General features: G+C 41.0%; 1 protein-coding gene across 1 annotated transcript in view; it reads left to right on the top strand.

Moving 5' to 3' along the window:
- Nucleotides 1–47: 47 nt before the first annotated feature.
- LOC136684408 (IgGFc-binding protein-like) overlaps nt 48–18,254 on the top strand; it is a gene marked incomplete at its 5' end in the record, with an annotated part of 40,399 nt that continues 22,192 nt past the window's right edge. The window contains 56 exons of the mRNA XM_066659165.1: nt 48–222; nt 378–516; nt 604–720; nt 957–1,081; nt 1,295–1,440; nt 1,831–1,974; nt 2,087–2,194; nt 2,534–2,703; nt 2,838–3,040; nt 3,609–3,750; nt 3,856–3,909; nt 3,993–4,186; nt 4,290–4,431; nt 4,588–4,832; nt 4,925–5,073; nt 5,170–5,298; nt 5,436–5,574; nt 5,686–5,827; nt 5,937–6,133; nt 6,288–6,426; nt 6,514–6,630; nt 6,867–6,991; nt 7,205–7,350; nt 7,741–7,884; nt 7,997–8,104; nt 8,444–8,613; nt 8,748–8,950; nt 9,519–9,660; nt 9,766–9,819; nt 9,903–10,096; nt 10,200–10,341; nt 10,498–10,742; nt 10,835–10,983; nt 11,080–11,208; nt 11,346–11,484; nt 11,596–11,737; nt 11,847–12,043; nt 12,198–12,336; nt 12,424–12,540; nt 12,777–12,901; nt 13,115–13,260; nt 13,651–13,794; nt 13,907–14,014; nt 14,354–14,523; nt 14,658–14,860; nt 15,429–15,570; nt 15,676–15,729; nt 15,813–16,006; nt 16,110–16,251; nt 16,408–16,652; nt 16,745–16,893; nt 16,990–17,118; nt 17,256–17,394; nt 17,506–17,647; nt 17,757–17,953; nt 18,108–18,246. Coding sequence (XP_066515262.1) covers nt 48–222; nt 378–516; nt 604–720; nt 957–1,081; nt 1,295–1,440; nt 1,831–1,974; nt 2,087–2,194; nt 2,534–2,703; nt 2,838–3,040; nt 3,609–3,750; nt 3,856–3,909; nt 3,993–4,186; nt 4,290–4,431; nt 4,588–4,832; nt 4,925–5,073; nt 5,170–5,298; nt 5,436–5,574; nt 5,686–5,827; nt 5,937–6,133; nt 6,288–6,426; nt 6,514–6,630; nt 6,867–6,991; nt 7,205–7,350; nt 7,741–7,884; nt 7,997–8,104; nt 8,444–8,613; nt 8,748–8,950; nt 9,519–9,660; nt 9,766–9,819; nt 9,903–10,096; nt 10,200–10,341; nt 10,498–10,742; nt 10,835–10,983; nt 11,080–11,208; nt 11,346–11,484; nt 11,596–11,737; nt 11,847–12,043; nt 12,198–12,336; nt 12,424–12,540; nt 12,777–12,901; nt 13,115–13,260; nt 13,651–13,794; nt 13,907–14,014; nt 14,354–14,523; nt 14,658–14,860; nt 15,429–15,570; nt 15,676–15,729; nt 15,813–16,006; nt 16,110–16,251; nt 16,408–16,652; nt 16,745–16,893; nt 16,990–17,118; nt 17,256–17,394; nt 17,506–17,647; nt 17,757–17,953; nt 18,108–18,246 — 8,369 coding nt within the window. The remainder of the gene's footprint in view (nt 223–377; nt 517–603; nt 721–956; nt 1,082–1,294; nt 1,441–1,830; nt 1,975–2,086; nt 2,195–2,533; nt 2,704–2,837; nt 3,041–3,608; nt 3,751–3,855; nt 3,910–3,992; nt 4,187–4,289; nt 4,432–4,587; nt 4,833–4,924; nt 5,074–5,169; nt 5,299–5,435; nt 5,575–5,685; nt 5,828–5,936; nt 6,134–6,287; nt 6,427–6,513; nt 6,631–6,866; nt 6,992–7,204; nt 7,351–7,740; nt 7,885–7,996; nt 8,105–8,443; nt 8,614–8,747; nt 8,951–9,518; nt 9,661–9,765; nt 9,820–9,902; nt 10,097–10,199; nt 10,342–10,497; nt 10,743–10,834; nt 10,984–11,079; nt 11,209–11,345; nt 11,485–11,595; nt 11,738–11,846; nt 12,044–12,197; nt 12,337–12,423; nt 12,541–12,776; nt 12,902–13,114; nt 13,261–13,650; nt 13,795–13,906; nt 14,015–14,353; nt 14,524–14,657; nt 14,861–15,428; nt 15,571–15,675; nt 15,730–15,812; nt 16,007–16,109; nt 16,252–16,407; nt 16,653–16,744; nt 16,894–16,989; nt 17,119–17,255; nt 17,395–17,505; nt 17,648–17,756; nt 17,954–18,107; nt 18,247–18,254) is intronic.

Raw genomic sequence — 18,254 nt, 5'->3', positions numbered from 1 at the left:
TTAAGTGTGTGTTTTCTTCTTTAGCTTTGTGATTGTCCACCCAACAGCCACTATGACTCCTGCGTCTCCCCTTGCCAACCCTCTTGTACCTCTCCGCTACCCAGTCAGTGCAACGGACCCTGCTCTGAGGGATGCAAGTGTGACCCTGGCTACCTACTCAGTGGTGACAAGTGTGTAAAACAAGACACGTGTGGCTGCACACATAATGGACAGTATTACCAGGTGAGTGTTTATGAGTGTGGATGAGTTATAGTCCGAGATTCCTTGTTTTCCTGTGATTTATGGATTCACTCTACAACTCTCTATTCCTATCTCAGTAAATGAGTGTTAGGATATAATTTCCTGAAATGCTTTTTTTGTCTGTCTATGAATTTTAGCCTGGGGAAGAGTTCTACACTAAAGACTGTGATCTGCTGTGCAAGTGTAATTCTTCACTTGTCACCTGTAGTGCTGCAGGATGTCCTCCATTACAGCAGTGTGGTGTACTTGGAGGTCAAATAGGATGTTACCCAGTTGGTCAGTACTTCCTAAATTGTATTTTTTTGTTAGTGGTTAGATAGTTTTCAGTTGTCAGGAGTTCATTTCTTCTTTATTCGTCTTTAGATTTTAAGGATTGTATAATCTCTGGTGACCCTCATTACAACACCTTTGATGGTAAATATTATTCCTTCATGGGAACCTGCACTTACACCCTGGCCCGCACCTGCAGAAATAACACTGGTAAGTGGAGCCTTAGATTCTTGAGTAGAAAAGTTAATTTAGTCATCACAGTAAAGACTGTATTCTTGGGGGTATCTTTATGTATATTTTACATTGTTAGAAGTACCCGAGGTTATACAACTATACCTCTAAATAAAATAAGTACTACACTCTTTCATAACAAACATTAAATACCAGGCTAAATGCTTGTGCACTATGAAATAGCAATGATTAGTGTTTTGTTCATTTTTCTGCAGGCCCCTGGTTCTCTGTGGAAGGGAAAAATGAGGAGAGAGGGGTCTCGGGTGTAGCCTACCTGAGGAAGTTGTATGTGACTGTCAATGGCATGACTGTGACCATGATGAAGAGCAGAACCATATTGGTCAGTTTTTTATGTTCTGTTTTTTACCTTTCAGCTGTTTTTAACTGTAACATTTGGGTACAGTAAATGTAAAATTTTCATTGTTCCTTTTTAAGTTATTGTGGTATTTTTAATGTTATGACATTTTTGTGAATACAGTTTGCTTTGGTTTTTTCAAAGCACCAATTTTCCTTAAAACATGAAATAACTGTCTCACAATATCCACCTCTCTAGGTAAATGGAAGGAAAGTAGGCCTCCCTCACTCCCCCTCTCCGCTAATCTCTCTCACATTGGCTGGACAGTATGTCATTCTCTCCACTCCCTTTGGCCTGGAAGTTCGCTGGGATGGCAACCACTATGCCAAGATCACTGTGCCCAGGTACTGTCTCAGGGATAGGCTTTATATATTGGTCTGGTTGCCAGATTTGTTATGTGTTTTTAATGAATAATACTTAGTAAGACAGCCAGTTAAACGTTGTATGAAGTACAGAAATTGCAAAAAAAAGTAAATACTATTATTCACAAGTACTGTTTTGCTTTATTGAAAGTTCTTGAGTTAGAGCCAATGATACGTAGGTGAACTTCAAAGGGAAATGTTAATATTGAGAATATGGCCAAAGTGTAAAAGGGGAATAAATACATCAATTATAAACATACAGAAACAGAAATGAAGATCCTGAAACGGTACCTTATAGGTCATTATTATGTTATCGTTATAATTTGATTATTTGTTTATCAATCTGTCTGTTAACTTCCCACTCTCTCTCAGCACCTACTATGAACAGATGTGCGGACTGTGTGGGGACTACAATGGAAATCCCAACAACGACTTCACAACACCAAATGGCTCCCTGGCTGATAACCCAAACCATTTTGGCAATAGCTGGCAAACCGATGAAGATGAGGATGATAAGTTAGTCTCACAAATATTCATCTTCTAGAAAAATCTCTTTCAGTAATGAGCACATTTGATCATTTTGTGTAACTCTGTACGTAATAAACAATGCATTCATTGTGTGTTGCAGGTGCAATTCTGATAATAAACCTGACCCACCTTGTGAGCCAAGCTTGGAGGCTGAAGTGTCTAAACCAGAGAAATGTGGCAAAATCAAAGACCCTAGTGGACCATTCAGGTGTGTGGAACCCACAAATTTCATTTCTTTGACTGTATACAAGAAACGACTTTATAAGATCTGGCTCAATCCATTTTTTTCTCCGTTTTATTTCTTGGTCTAAATAAAATTGTCACTGAACACATGCAAAATGTAAACTGAGAGCATTATGAGCAGAATGGATAATACAGTTTGGCTTTATGTCCAGGATTTGCCATCAAAAGACATTAGTACAATAGGCCCTGGCCCTAGTTAATGATATTGACTTGTTCTGGCTGCTACAGATAAGAAAATATATAATTTAGTTGACTTTTTCTCTCAATCTTTTTTCTCCCTACTCATTCTTCCTCACACACACAGGGATTGTATAAAGGTGGTGGACCCTCTGCCATTCTTCCAGAGCTGTGTGTATGATATGTGTCGCTATCAGGGACTGCTACAAACCCTGTGTGACCAGCTCCAGGCTTACACTGATGCTTGTCTTGGTGCGGGAGCACCAGTTCACCAGTGGAGAGAGCCAGACTTCTGTCGTACGTATCACTAACAATAAACTAGTTTTAAAACTAATTCAGTTACTAGCAATGGGTAGTGCCACTGATTATTTAATATTGCAATGTGAGAGTGGACTGCACCGAATCATCATCCACTCTGTCCTTTTCCACAGCCCTAGTATGTCCCCCGAACAGCCACTATTCCACATGTGTGAGTTCATGTCCAGAGACGTGTGTGGGTGTGAGCGGACCCCCTGGCTGTGGAGAGAAGTGTGTTGAAGGTTGTAAGTGTGATCCTGGCTTTGTCCTGAGTAGCAACAAGTGTGTACCCCTCAAAGAGTGTGGCTGTGTGGACCCTGAAGGCTCTTACCATCCTGTGAGTGTCACATAAACGCACCCTTCACACAAATGAAATATTAACATGTTCACTCCACAAAAACAGGTTTATGTGGATTTCATTCTGTATTTAAAGAAAAGTGCAGTCAAAAAAACAAGTTCTATGAGCATTGCTGTGTCTGATCCACTCATACCAGCACAAAGCACACTAACACATCCCCTCCACATCAGTGACACTGCAGCACTGAGATTGATCCATCATCCAAATCATACCTGCTGGGTGGTCCTGTGGAGATCCTGACCAATAAAGAGCAGGGTGAAATAACTACAGTCGGTCATTGTAGAGTTACAAAGTGCTCCTGTATGGCCAGTGGAACTGATAAAATTGGACAGAGTGTAGATACAAGTTAGATGTTCCTAGTGTAGTATAATTCTTCAAAAAAAATATAAAATTATTTTTTCATAAAGATTTTGTTGAATTGTTTATATGTACAGAATACAGTCTAGCTGTCCAATAAAAACATTTTTTAAATAATTTTGTCAGTTGAACTTTGTTAGAGAGGTTGTTTTTTTTAAAAAATACATACTCATTTCTTGTATAATTTTAGATAAATGAGAGCTGGTATCTGGAGAGCTGTACACAGCAGTGTGTGTGTCTGGGTGGAAGAATCATCCAGTGCTACAACACCAGCTGCCTCCCTACAGAGAACTGTGAGCTGCTAGATGGAGAATACATCTGCAAACCTAACGGTACGACAACTACCTAGAATTATAATCATAACACATCTTAAATGAAGGATATCATAAGTATGATTTAATGTCTTGTCTTTTCCCGTCACAATTGTTTATTTACAGACGTAAGTACACCTCAACCAACAACTCCAAAACCAACGCCAACAACACCACCAGGTAAACGAAATATTCTGCTTTTAATAATGTATTAACACATACAAACAGCTTTCATTCAGTGTTTTACTTTTCTCCTCACACAGTGAAATGCCCTGATAATGCGGAGTATATAGAATGCGGTCCCGCCTGCGTACCCAGCTGTAAGGACCCCTCCACCAACTGCACTGGTTCCTGTATCAGTGGCTGTTTCTGCAAGCCAGGTTTTGTGTTCAGAGGAAGACGCTGTGTTCCCATTGAACAGTGTGGATGTCTGGATGATAACAACAACTACTATGAGGTAAATGGAATAAACAGTCGATTAAGAAATGAACATCAAGCTCTAAATCTCTACTCTCTCTTCAGTGTATTCAAGTTGCTTAATTGAACGTCAATGCTTTTAGCCTGGAGAGATTGTCCTTGGGAGTGGCTGCTCCAAGCTGTGTCGCTGTGCTGGTAATTACACCCTGAGCTGCGTGGACAACACCTGTGGCCCCACAGAGGAGTGTCGGGAAGTGGGCGGAATCCATGGCTGCTATCCTAAAGGTGAGGAGACCACAGCTGATATTCCAGTTGTGAATCGGTTTAGCCCTGTATGATGCTGTAACGTTCCCAAACTGGTTTGGGAGATAAGGGTTAACCGTTGTCAAAATGAATCATTTATAACTTTAGATCACTGTTAATCTGTTTATTTACCTACAGACTCCTCTACCTGCACTGCCACTACTGACCCTCACTACACCACTTTTGACAAGCGCAGTTATAACTTCATGGGCAACTGCACCTACTTGATTTCTGAAGCGTGCAACAGCACAGACGTGCCTTACTTTGCTGTTTATGCTGAGAATGAGAATCGCTATAACATCCCTACTATCAGCTATGTGAGTGCTGTCCACGTCCACGTTCTGGGAGTGAAGGTGTCCGTCTTGAAAGGAGGAATTGTGCAGGTGAGAGAGCAAAGGGATAACAAGTGTAGAAAGTGAAATGAAAGATATATTCTGCAGCAATGTTACGAGTACTGTTCTCTGTCTGTGCACAGCTGAATGGTACCAATGTGAACGTTCCCTTGAGTCCGGCTCCTGGGGTAGACGTCTTCAAATCTGGAACAATGTACACAGTGGTCATGAAATTTGGTGTGACTGTTCGTTATGATGGAAATCAATACATGGACATCAAAGTCATCAAAGAGTGAGTGACATATTAAGATTCAGTTTAGCATTTTACAATTTAGTTAACTGACAACAGGAGAATCATTAAAGGAGTGTGTTTTTTATGTTAATGCAGCTATCAGAATAAGCTGTGTGGCCTGTGTGGTGACTATAATGGCAATGCCATGGACGACTTCCGCACTCCTTCTGGTGAACTGGTCAGCGGTCCAACTGAGTTTGGCAACAGCTGGAACACAGACCCTGAGTGAGTCACTGATGATGTGTTGTGTTGTATAGGCTGGTAATACTCATATTCAATGTTGAACTCATCTTCCCTCATTCCCTCCTGTAACTGTACGTGTGGGTTAAAGATACTGAACGCTGTTCTTCTTTTGTCTCCAGCTGCAATAAGAGTCCAGTGGACCCGAACCCTGGCTGCACAGAAACTGAAGAGGAGCTTTATGAGAGTCCAGCGTACTGTGGTATCATCCTGGACAGGGAAGGTCCATTTGCTGCGTGTCACCCAAAAGTCAATCCCAATGTGAGTTAATCAGACTAAATGACTTATAATTTCGATTTTAAGGTTTGCAGTTTAACATTAACATTGTCATATGTCTTTGAACATTGTTGTATGTTTGTTTTGTTCTTGCAGACCTTCTTCAAAAACTGTGTGTTTGATTTGTGTGCGCTGGGAGGACCACATTCTGCCTTGTGTGAGGCCATTGAGGCCTATGTCAACGAGTGCCAGGACCGTGGTGTCAACATCGGACCCTGGAGAAACAGAACCTTCTGTCGTAAGTCTCAAACCAACTGTAAAATGACACTAAATCTAATATCTAATAATGAATCAATTTCATGAAACCCATTTTCAGCTCTGCAGTAAGTGTGTGTTTTCTTCTTTAGCTTTGGATTGTCCACCCAACAGCCACTATGACTCCTGCGTCTCCCCTTGCCAACCCTCTTGTACCTCTCCGCTACCCAGTCAGTGCAACGGACCCTGCTCTGAGGGATGCAAGTGTGACCCTGGCTACCTACTCAGTGGTGACAAGTGTGTAAAACAAGACACGTGTGGCTGCACACATAATGGACAGTATTACCAGGTGAGTGTTTATGAGTGTGGATGAGTTATAGTCCGAGATTCCTTGTTTTCCTGTGATTTATGGATTCACTCTACAACTCTCTATTCCTATCTCAGTAAATGAGTGTTAGGATATAATTTCCTGAAATGCTTTTTTGTCTGTCTATGAATTTTAGCCTGGGGAAGAGTTCTACACTAAAGACTGTGATCTGCTGTGCAAGTGTAATTCTTCACTTGTCACCTGTAGTGCTGCAGGATGTCCTCCATTACAGCAGTGTGGTGTACTTGGAGGTCAAATAGGATGTTACCCAGTTGGTCAGTACTTCCTAAATTGTATTTTTTTGTTAGTGGTTAGATAGTTTTCAGTTGTCAGGAGTTCATTTCTTCTTTATTCGTCTTTAGATTTTAAGGATTGTATAATCTCTGGTGACCCTCATTACAACACCTTTGATGGTAAATATTATTCCTTCATGGGAACCTGCACTTACACCCTGGCCCGCACCTGCAGAAATAACACTGGTAAGTGGAGCCTTAGATTCTTGAGTAGAAAAGTTAATTTAGTCATCACAGTAAAGACTGTATTCTTGGGGGTATCTTTATGTATATTTTACATTGTTAGAAGTACCCGAGGTTATACAACTATACCTCTAAATAAAATAAGTACTACACTCTTTCATAACAAACATTAAATACCAGGCTAAATGCTTGTGCACTATGAAATAGCAATGATTAGTGTTTTGTTCATTTTTCTGCAGGCCCCTGGTTCTCTGTGGAAGGGAAAAATGAGGAGAGAGGGGTCTCGGGTGTAGCCTACCTGAGGAAGTTGTATGTGACTGTCAATGGCATGACTGTGACCATGATGAAGAGCAGAACCATATTGGTCAGTTTTTTATGTTCTGTTTTTTACCTTTCAGCTGTTTTTAACTGTAACATTTGGGTACAGTAAATGTAAAATTTTCATTGTTCCTTTTTAAGTTATTGTGGTATTTTTAATGTTATGACATTTTTGTGAATACAGTTTGCTTTGGTTTTTTCAAAGCACCAATTTTCCTTAAAACATGAAATAACTGTCTCACAATATCCACCTCTCTAGGTAAATGGAAGGAAAGTAGGCCTCCCTCACTCCCCCTCTCCGCTAATCTCTCTCACATTGGCTGGACAGTATGTCATTCTCTCCACTCCCTTTGGCCTGGAAGTTCGCTGGGATGGCAACCACTATGCCAAGATCACTGTGCCCAGGTACTGTCTCAGGGATAGGCTTTATATATTGGTCTGGTTGCCAGATTTGTTATGTGTTTTTAATGAATAATACTTAGTAAGACAGCCAGTTAAACGTTGTATGAAGTACAGAAATTGCAAAAAAAAGTAAATACTATTATTCACAAGTACTGTTTTGCTTTATTGAAAGTTCTTGAGTTAGAGCCAATGATACGTAGGTGAACTTCAAAGGGAAATGTTAATATTGAGAATATGGCCAAAGTGTAAAAGGGGAATAAATACATCAATTATAAACATACAGAAACAGAAATGAAGATCCTGAAACGGTACCTTATAGGTCATTATTATGTTATCGTTATAATTTGATTATTTGTTTATCAATCTGTCTGTTAACTTCCCACTCTCTCTCAGCACCTACTATGAACAGATGTGCGGACTGTGTGGGGACTACAATGGAAATCCCAACAACGACTTCACAACACCAAATGGCTCCCTGGCTGATAACCCAAACCATTTTGGCAATAGCTGGCAAACCGATGAAGATGAGGATGATAAGTTAGTCTCACAAATATTCATCTTCTAGAAAAATCTCTTTCAGTAATGAGCACATTTGATCATTTTGTGTAACTCTGTACGTAATAAACAATGCATTCATTGTGTGTTGCAGGTGCAATTCTGATAATAAACCTGACCCACCTTGTGAGCCAAGCTTGGAGGCTGAAGTGTCTAAACCAGAGAAATGTGGCAAAATCAAAGACCCTAGTGGACCATTCAGGTGTGTGGAACCCACAAATTTCATTTCTTTGACTGTATACAAGAAACGACTTTATAAGATCTGGCTCAATCCATTTTTTTCTCCGTTTTATTTCTTGGTCTAAATAAAATTGTCACTGAACACATGCAAAATGTAAACTGAGAGCATTATGAGCAGAATGGATAATACAGTTTGGCTTTATGTCCAGGATTTGCCATCAAAAGACATTAGTACAATAGGCCCTGGCCCTAGTTAATGATATTGACTTGTTCTGGCTGCTACAGATAAGAAAATATATAATTTAGTTGACTTTTTCTCTCAATCTTTTTTCTCCCTACTCATTCTTCCTCACACACACAGGGATTGTATAAAGGTGGTGGACCCTCTGCCATTCTTCCAGAGCTGTGTGTATGATATGTGTCGCTATCAGGGACTGCTACAAACCCTGTGTGACCAGCTCCAGGCTTACACTGATGCTTGTCTTGGTGCGGGAGCACCAGTTCACCAGTGGAGAGAGCCAGACTTCTGTCGTACGTATCACTAACAATAAACTAGTTTTAAAACTAATTCAGTTACTAGCAATGGGTAGTGCCACTGATTATTTAATATTGCAATGTGAGAGTGGACTGCACCGAATCATCATCCACTCTGTCCTTTTCCACAGCCCTAGTATGTCCCCCGAACAGCCACTATTCCACATGTGTGAGTTCATGTCCAGAGACGTGTGTGGGTGTGAGCGGACCCCCTGGCTGTGGAGAGAAGTGTGTTGAAGGTTGTAAGTGTGATCCTGGCTTTGTCCTGAGTAGCAACAAGTGTGTACCCCTCAAAGAGTGTGGCTGTGTGGACCCTGAAGGCTCTTACCATCCTGTGAGTGTCACATAAACGCACCCTTCACACAAATGAAATATTAACATGTTCACTCCACAAAAACAGGTTTATGTGGATTTCATTCTGTATTTAAAGAAAAGTGCAGTCAAAAAAACAAGTTCTATGAGCATTGCTGTGTCTGATCCACTCATACCAGCACAAAGCACACTAACACATCCCCTCCACATCAGTGACACTGCAGCACTGAGATTGATCCATCATCCAAATCATACCTGCTGGGTGGTCCTGTGGAGATCCTGACCAATAAAGAGCAGGGTGAAATAACTACAGTCGGTCATTGTAGAGTTACAAAGTGCTCCTGTATGGCCAGTGGAACTGATAAAATTGGACAGAGTGTAGATACAAGTTAGATGTTCCTAGTGTAGTATAATTCTTCAAAAAAAATATAAAATTATTTTTTCATAAAGATTTTGTTGAATTGTTTATATGTACAGAATACAGTCTAGCTGTCCAATAAAAACATTTTTTAAATAATTTTGTCAGTTGAACTTTGTTAGAGAGGTTGTTTTTTTTAAAAAATACATACTCATTTCTTGTATAATTTTAGATAAATGAGAGCTGGTATCTGGAGAGCTGTACACAGCAGTGTGTGTGTCTGGGTGGAAGAATCATCCAGTGCTACAACACCAGCTGCCTCCCTACAGAGAACTGTGAGCTGCTAGATGGAGAATACATCTGCAAACCTAACGGTACGACAACTACCTAGAATTATAATCATAACACATCTTAAATGAAGGATATCATAAGTATGATTTAATGTCTTGTCTTTTCCCGTCACAATTGTTTATTTACAGACGTAAGTACACCTCAACCAACAACTCCAAAACCAACGCCAACAACACCACCAGGTAAACGAAATATTCTGCTTTTAATAATGTATTAACACATACAAACAGCTTTCATTCAGTGTTTTACTTTTCTCCTCACACAGTGAAATGCCCTGATAATGCGGAGTATATAGAATGCGGTCCCGCCTGCGTACCCAGCTGTAAGGACCCCTCCACCAACTGCACTGGTTCCTGTATCAGTGGCTGTTTCTGCAAGCCAGGTTTTGTGTTCAGAGGAAGACGCTGTGTTCCCATTGAACAGTGTGGATGTCTGGATGATAACAACAACTACTATGAGGTAAATGGAATAAACAGTCGATTAAGAAATGAACATCAAGCTCTAAATCTCTACTCTCTCTTCAGTGTATTCAAGTTGCTTAATTGAACGTCAATGCTTTTAGCCTGGAGAGATTGTCCTTGGGAGTGGCTGCTCCAAGCTGTGTCGCTGTGCTGGTAATTACACCCTGAGCTGCGTGGACAACACCTGTGGCCCCACAGAGGAGTGTCGGGAAGTGGGCGGAATCCATGGCTGCTATCCTAAAGGTGAGGAGACCACAGCTGATATTCCAGTTGTGAATCGGTTTAGCCCTGTATGATGCTGTAACGTTCCCAAACTGGTTTGGGAGATAAGGGTTAACCGTTGTCAAAATGAATCATTTATAACTTTAGATCACTGTTAATCTGTTTATTTACCTACAGACTCCTCTACCTGCACTGCCACTACTGACCCTCACTACACCACTTTTGACAAGCGCAGTTATAACTTCATGGGCAACTGCACCTACTTGATTTCTGAAGCGTGCAACAGCACAGACGTGCCTTACTTTGCTGTTTATGCTGAGAATGAGAATCGCTATAACATCCCTACTATCAGCTATGTGAGTGCTGTCCACGTCCACGTTCTGGGAGTGAAGGTGTCCGTCTTGAAAGGAGGAATTGTGCAGGTGAGAGAGCAAAGGGATAACAAGTGTAGAAAGTGAAATGAAAGATATATTCTGCAGCAATGTTACGAGTACTGTTCTCTGTCTGTGCACAGCTGAATGGTACCAATGTGAACGTTCCCTTGAGTCCGGCTCCTGGGGTAGACGTCTTCAAATCTGGAACAATGTACACAGTGGTCATGAAATTTGGTGTGACTGTTCGTTATGATGGAAATCAATACATGGACATCAAAGTCATCAAAGAGTGAGTGACATATTAAGATTCAGTTTAGCATTTTACAATTTAGTTAACTGACAACAGGAGAATCATTAAAGGAGTGTGTTTTTTATGTTAATGCAGCTATCAGAATAAGCTGTGTGGCCTGTGTGGTGACTATAATGGCAATGCCATGGACGACTTCCGCACTCCTTCTGGTGAACTGGTCAGCGGTCCAACTGAGTTTGGCAACAGCTGGAACACAGACCCTGAGTGAGTCACTGATGATGTGTTGTGTTGTATAGGCTGGTAATACTCATATTCAATGTTGAACTCATCTTCCCTCATTCCCTCCTGTAACTGTACGTGTGGGTTAAAGATACTGAACGCTGTTCTTCTTTTGTCTCCAGCTGCAATAAGAGTCCAGTGGACCCGAACCCTGGCTGCACAGAAACTGAAGAGGAGCTTTATGAGAGTCCAGCGTACTGTGGTATCATCCTGGACAGGGAAGGTCCATTTGCTGCGTGTCACCCAAAAGTCAATCCCAATGTGAGTTAATCAGACTAAATGACTTATAATTTCGATTTTAAGGTTTGCAGTTTAACATTAACATTGTCATATGTCTTTGAACATTGTTGTATGTTTGTTTTGTTCTTGCAGACCTTCTTCAAAAACTGTGTGTTTGATTTGTGTGCGCTGGGAGGACCACATTCTGCCTTGTGTGAGGCCATTGAGGCCTATGTCAACGAGTGCCAGGACCGTGGTGTCAACATCGGACCCTGGAGAAACAGAACCTTCTGTCGTAAGTCTCAAACCAACTGTAAAATGACACTAAATCTAATATCTAATAATGAATCAATTTCATGAAACCCATTTTCAGCTCTGCAGTAAGTGTGTGTTTTCTTCTTTAGCTTTGGATTGTCCACCCAACAGCCACTATGACTCCTGCGTCTCCCCTTGCCAACCCTCTTGTACCTCTCCGCTACCCAGTCAGTGCAACGGACCCTGCTCTGAGGGATGCAAGTGTGACCCTGGCTACCTACTCAGTGGTGACAAGTGTGTAAAACAAGACACGTGTGGCTGCACACATAATGGACAGTATTACCAGGTGAGTGTTTATGAGTGTGGATGAGTTATAGTCCGAGATTCCTTGTTTTCCTGTGATTTATGGATTCACTCTACAACTCTCTATTCCTATCTCAGTAAATGAGTGTTAGGATATAATTTCCTGAAATGCTTTTTTGTCTGTCTATGAATTTTAGCCTGGGGAAGAGTTCTACACTAAAGACTGTGATCTGCTGTGCAAGTGTAATTCTTCACTTGTCACCTGTAGTGCTGCAGGATGTCCTCCATTACAGCAGTGTGGTGTACTTGGAGGTCAAATAGGATGTTACCCAGTTGGTCAGTACTTCCTAAATTGTATTTTTTTGTTAGTGGTTAGATAGTTTTCAGTTGTCAGGAGTTCATTTCTTCTTTATTCGTCTTTAGATTTTAAGGATTGTATAATCTCTGGTGACCCTCATTACAACACCTTTGATGGTAAATATTATTCCTTCATGGGAACCTGCACTTACACCCTGGCCCGCACCTGCAGAAATAACACTGGTAAGTGGAGCCTTAGATTCTTGAGTAGAAAAGTTAATTTAGTCATCACAGTAAAGACTGTATTCTTGGGGGTATCTTTATGTATATTTTACATTGTTAGAAGTACCCGAGGTTATACAACTATACCTCTAAATAAAATAAGTACTACACTCTTTCATAACAAACATTAAATACCAGGCTAAATGCTTGTGCACTATGAAATAGCAATGATTAGTGTTTTGTTCATTTTTCTGCAGGCCCCTGGTTCTCTGTGGAAGGGAAAAATGAGGAGAGAGGGGTCTCGGGTGTAGCCTACCTGAGGAAGTTGTATGTGACTGTCAATGGCATGACTGTGACCATGATGAAGAGCAGAACCATATTGGTCAGTTTTTTATGTTCTGTTTTTTACCTTTCAGCTGTTTTTAACTGTAACATTTGGGTACAGTAAATGTAAAATTTTCATTGTTCCTTTTTAAGTTATTGTGGTATTTTTAATGTTATGACATTTTTGTGAATACAGTTTGCTTTGGTTTTTTCAAAGCACCAATTTTCCTTAAAACATGAAATAACTGTCTCACAATATCCACCTCTCTAGGTAAATGGAAGGAAAGTAGGCCTCCCTCACTCCCCCTCTCCGCTAATCTCTCTCACATTGGCTGGACAGTATGTCATTCTCTCCACTCCCTTTGGCCTGGAAGTTCGCTGGGATGGCAACCACTATGCCAAGATCACTGTGCCCAGGTACTGTCTCAGGGATAGGCTTTATATATTGGTCTGGTTGCCAGATTTGTTATGTGTTTTTAATGAATAATACTTAGTAAGACAGCCAGTTAAACGTTGTATGAAGTACAGAAATTGCAAAAAAAAGTAAATACTATTATTCACAAGTACTGTTTTGCTTTATTGAAAGTTCTTGAGTTAGAGCCAATGATACGTAGGTGAACTTCAAAGGGAAATGTTAATATTGAGAATATGGCCAAAGTGTAAAAGGGGAATAAATACATCAATTATAAACATACAGAAACAGAAATGAAGATCCTGAAACGGTACCTTATAGGTCATTATTATGTTATCGTTATAATTTGATTATTTGTTTATCAATCTGTCTGTTAACTTCCCACTCTCTCTCAGCACCTACTATGAACAGATGTGCGGACTGTGTGGGGACTACAATGGAAATCCCAACAACGACTTCACAACACCAAATGGCTCCCTGGCTGATAACCCAAACCATTTTGGCAATAGCTGGCAAACCGATGAAGATGAGGATGATAAGTTAGTCTCACAAATATTCATCTTCTAGAAAAATCTCTTTCAGTAATGAGCACATTTGATCATTTTGTGTAACTCTGTACGTAATAAACAATGCATTCATTGTGTGTTGCAGGTGCAATTCTGATAATAAACCTGACCCACCTTGTGAGCCAAGCTTGGAGGCTGAAGTGTCTAAACCAGAGAAATGTGGCAAAATCAAAGACCCTAGTGGACCATTCAGGTGTGTGGAACCCACAAATTTCATTTCTTTGACTGTATACAAGAAACGACTTTATAAGATCTGGCTCAATCCATTTTTTTCTCCGTTTTATTTCTTGGTCTAAATAAAATTGTCACTGAACACATGCAAAATGTAAACTGAGAGCATTATGAGCAGAATGGATAATACAGTTTGGCTTTATGTCCAGGATTTGCCATCAAAAGACATTAGTACAATAGGCCCTGGCCCTAGTTAATGATATTGACTTGTTCTGGCTGCTACAGATAAGAAAATATATAATTTAGTTGACTTTTTCTCTCAATCTTTTTTCTCCCTACTCATTCTTCCTCACACACACAGGGATTGTATAAAGGTGGTGGACCCTCTGCCATTCTTCCAGAGCTGTGTGTATGATATGTGTCGCTATCAGGGACTGCTACAAACCCTGTGTGACCAGCTCCAGGCTTACACTGATGCTTGTCTTGGTGCGGGAGCACCAGTTCACCAGTGGAGAGAGCCAGACTTCTGTCGTACGTATCACTAACAATAAACTAGTTTTAAAACTAATTCAGTTACTAGCAATGGGTAGTGCCACTGATTATTTAATATTGCAATGTGAGAGTGGACTGCACCGAATCATCATCCACTCTGTCCTTTTCCACAGCCCTAGTATGTCCCCCGAACAGCCACTATTCCACATGTGTGAGTTCATGTCCAGAGACGTGTGTGGGTGTGAGCGGACCCCCTGGCTGTGGAGAGAAGTGTGTTGAAGGTTGTAAGTGTGATCCTGGCTTTGTCCTGAGTAGCAACAAGTGTGTACCCCTCAAAGAGTGTGGCTGTGTGGACCCTGAAGGCTCTTACCATCCTGTGAGTGTCACATAAACGCACCCTTCACACAAATGAAATATTAACATGTTCACTCCACAAAAACAGGTTTATGTGGATTTCATTCTGTATTTAAAGAAAAGTGCAGTCAAAAAAACAAGTTCTATGAGCATTGCTGTGTCTGATCCACTCATACCAGCACAAAGCACACTAACACATCCCCTCCACATCAGTGACACTGCAGCACTGAGATTGATCCATCATCCAAATCATACCTGCTGGGTGGTCCTGTGGAGATCCTGACCAATAAAGAGCAGGGTGAAATAACTACAGTCGGTCATTGTAGAGTTACAAAGTGCTCCTGTATGGCCAGTGGAACTGATAAAATTGGACAGAGTGTAGATACAAGTTAGATGTTCCTAGTGTAGTATAATTCTTCAAAAAAAATATAAAATTATTTTTTCATAAAGATTTTGTTGAATTGTTTATATGTACAGAATACAGTCTAGCTGTCCAATAAAAACATTTTTTAAATAATTTTGTCAGTTGAACTTTGTTAGAGAGGTTGTTTTTTTTAAAAAATACATACTCATTTCTTGTATAATTTTAGATAAATGAGAGCTGGTATCTGGAGAGCTGTACACAGCAGTGTGTGTGTCTGGGTGGAAGAATCATCCAGTGCTACAACACCAGCTGCCTCCCTACAGAGAACTGTGAGCTGCTAGATGGAGAATACATCTGCAAACCTAACGGTACGACAACTACCTAGAATTATAATCATAACACATCTTAAATGAAGGATATCATAAGTATGATTTAATGTCTTGTCTTTTCCCGTCACAATTGTTTATTTACAGACGTAAGTACACCTCAACCAACAACTCCAAAACCAACGCCAACAACACCACCAGGTAAACGAAATATTCTGCTTTTAATAATGTATTAACACATACAAACAGCTTTCATTCAGTGTTTTACTTTTCTCCTCACACAGTGAAATGCCCTGATAATGCGGAGTATATAGAATGCGGTCCCGCCTGCGTACCCAGCTGTAAGGACCCCTCCACCAACTGCACTGGTTCCTGTATCAGTGGCTGTTTCTGCAAGCCAGGTTTTGTGTTCAGAGGAAGACGCTGTGTTCCCATTGAACAGTGTGGATGTCTGGATGATAACAACAACTACTATGAGGTAAATGGAATAAACAGTCGATTAAGAAATGAACATCAAGCTCTAAATCTCTACTCTCTCTTCAGTGTATTCAAGTTGCTTAATTGAACGTCAATGCTTTTAGCCTGGAGAGATTGTCCTTGGGAGTGGCTGCTCCAAGCTGTGTCGCTGTGCTGGTAATTACACCCTGAGCTGCGTGGACAACACCTGTGGCCCCACAGAGGAGTGTCGGGAAGTGGGCGGAATCCATGGCTGCTATCCTAAAGGTGAGGAGACCACAGCTGATATTCCAGTTGTGAATCGGTTTAGCCCTGTATGATGCTGTAACGTTCCCAAACTGGTTTGGGAGATAAGGGTTAACCGTTGTCAAAATGAATCATTTATAACTTTAGATCACTGTTAATCTGTTTATTTACCTACAGACTCCTCTACCTGCACTGCCACTACTGACCCTCACTACACCACTTTTGACAAGCGCAGTTATAACTTCATGGGCAACTGCACCTACTTGATTTCTGAAGCGTGCAACAGCACAGACGTGCCTTACTTTGCTGTTTATGCTGAGAATGAGAATCGCTATAACATCCCTACTATCAGCTATGTGAGTGCTGTCCACGTCCACGTTCTGGGAGTGAAGGTGTCCGTCTTGAAAGGAGGAATTGTGCAGGTGAGAGAGCAAAGGGATAACAAGTGTAGAAAGTGAAATGAAAGATATATTCTGCAGCAATGTTACGAGTACTGTTCTCTGTCTGTGCACAGCTGAATGGTACCAATGTGAACGTTCCCTTGAGTCCGGCTCCTGGGGTAGACGTCTTCAAATCTGGAACAATGTACACAGTGGTCATGAAATTTGGTGTGACTGTTCGTTATGATGGAAATCAATACATGGACATCAAAGTCATCAAAGAGTGAGTGACATATTAAGATTCAGTTTAGCATTTTACAATTTAGTTAACTGACAACAGGAGAATCATTAAAGGAGTGTGTTTTTTATGTTAATGCAGCTATCAGAATAAGCTGTGTGGCCTGTGTGGTGACTATAATGGCAATGCCATGGACGACTTCCGCACTCCTTCTGGTGAACTGGTCAGCGGTCCAACTGAGTTTGGCAACAGCTGGAACACAGACCCTGAGTGAGTCACTGATGATGTGTTGTGTTGTATAGGCTGGTAATACTCATATTCAATGTTGAACTCATCTTCCCTCATTCCCTCCTGTAACTGTACGTGTGGGTTAAAGATACTGAACGCTGTTCTTCTTTTGTCTCCAGCTGCAATAAGAGTCCAGTGGACCCGAACCCTGGCTGCACAGAAACTGAAGAGGAGCTTTATGAGAGTCCAGCGTACTGTGGTATCATCCTGGACAGGGAAGGTCCATTTGCTGCGTGTCACCCAAAAGTCAATCCCAATGTGAGTTAATCAGACTAAATGACTTATAATTTCGATTTTAAGGTTTGCAGTTTAACATTAACATTGTCATATGTCTTTGAACATTGTTGTATGTTTGTTTTGTTCTTGCAGACCTTCTTCAAAAACTGTGTGTTTGATTTGTGTGCGCTGGGAGGACCACATTCTGCCTTGTGTGAGGCCATTGAGGCCTATGTCAACGAGTGCCAGGACCGTGGTGTCAACATCGGACCCTGGAGAAACAGAACCTTCTGTCGTAAGTCTCAAACCAACTGTAAAATGACACTAAATCTAATATCTAATAATGAATCAATTTCATGAAACCCATTTTCAGCTCTGCAGTAAGTGTGTGTTTTCTTCTTTAGCTTTGGATTGTCCACCCAACAGCCACTATGACTCCTGCGTCTCCCCTTGCCAACCCTCTTGTACCTCTCCGCTACCCAGTCAGTGCAACGGACCCTGCTCTGAGGGATGCAAGTGTGACCCTGGCTACCTACTCAGTGGTGACAAGTGTGTAAAACAAGACACGTGTGGCTGCACACATAATGGACAGTATTACCAGGTGAGTGTTTATGAGTGTGGATGAGTTATAGTCCGAGATTCCTTGTGTTCCTGTGATTTATGGATTCACTCTACAACTCTCTATTCCTATCTCAGTAAATGAGTGTTAGGATATAATTTTCTGAAATGCTTTTTTGTCTGTCTATGAATTTTAGCCTGGGGAAGAGTTCTACACTAAAGACTGTGATCTGCTGTGCAAGTGTAATTCTTCACTTGTCACCTGTAGTGCTGCAGGATGTCCTCCATTACAGCAGTGTGGTGTACTTGGAGGTCAAATAGGATGTTACCCAGTTGGTCAGTAC

Source organism: Hoplias malabaricus, unplaced genomic scaffold (assembly GCF_029633855.1).
Source record: "Hoplias malabaricus isolate fHopMal1 unplaced genomic scaffold, fHopMal1.hap1 scaffold_224, whole genome shotgun sequence".
Lineage (NCBI taxonomy): Eukaryota > Metazoa > Chordata > Actinopteri > Characiformes > Erythrinidae > Hoplias > Hoplias malabaricus.
Note: the sequence above shows the minus strand (reverse complement) of the source record. Positions and strands in the feature narration are given on the sequence as shown.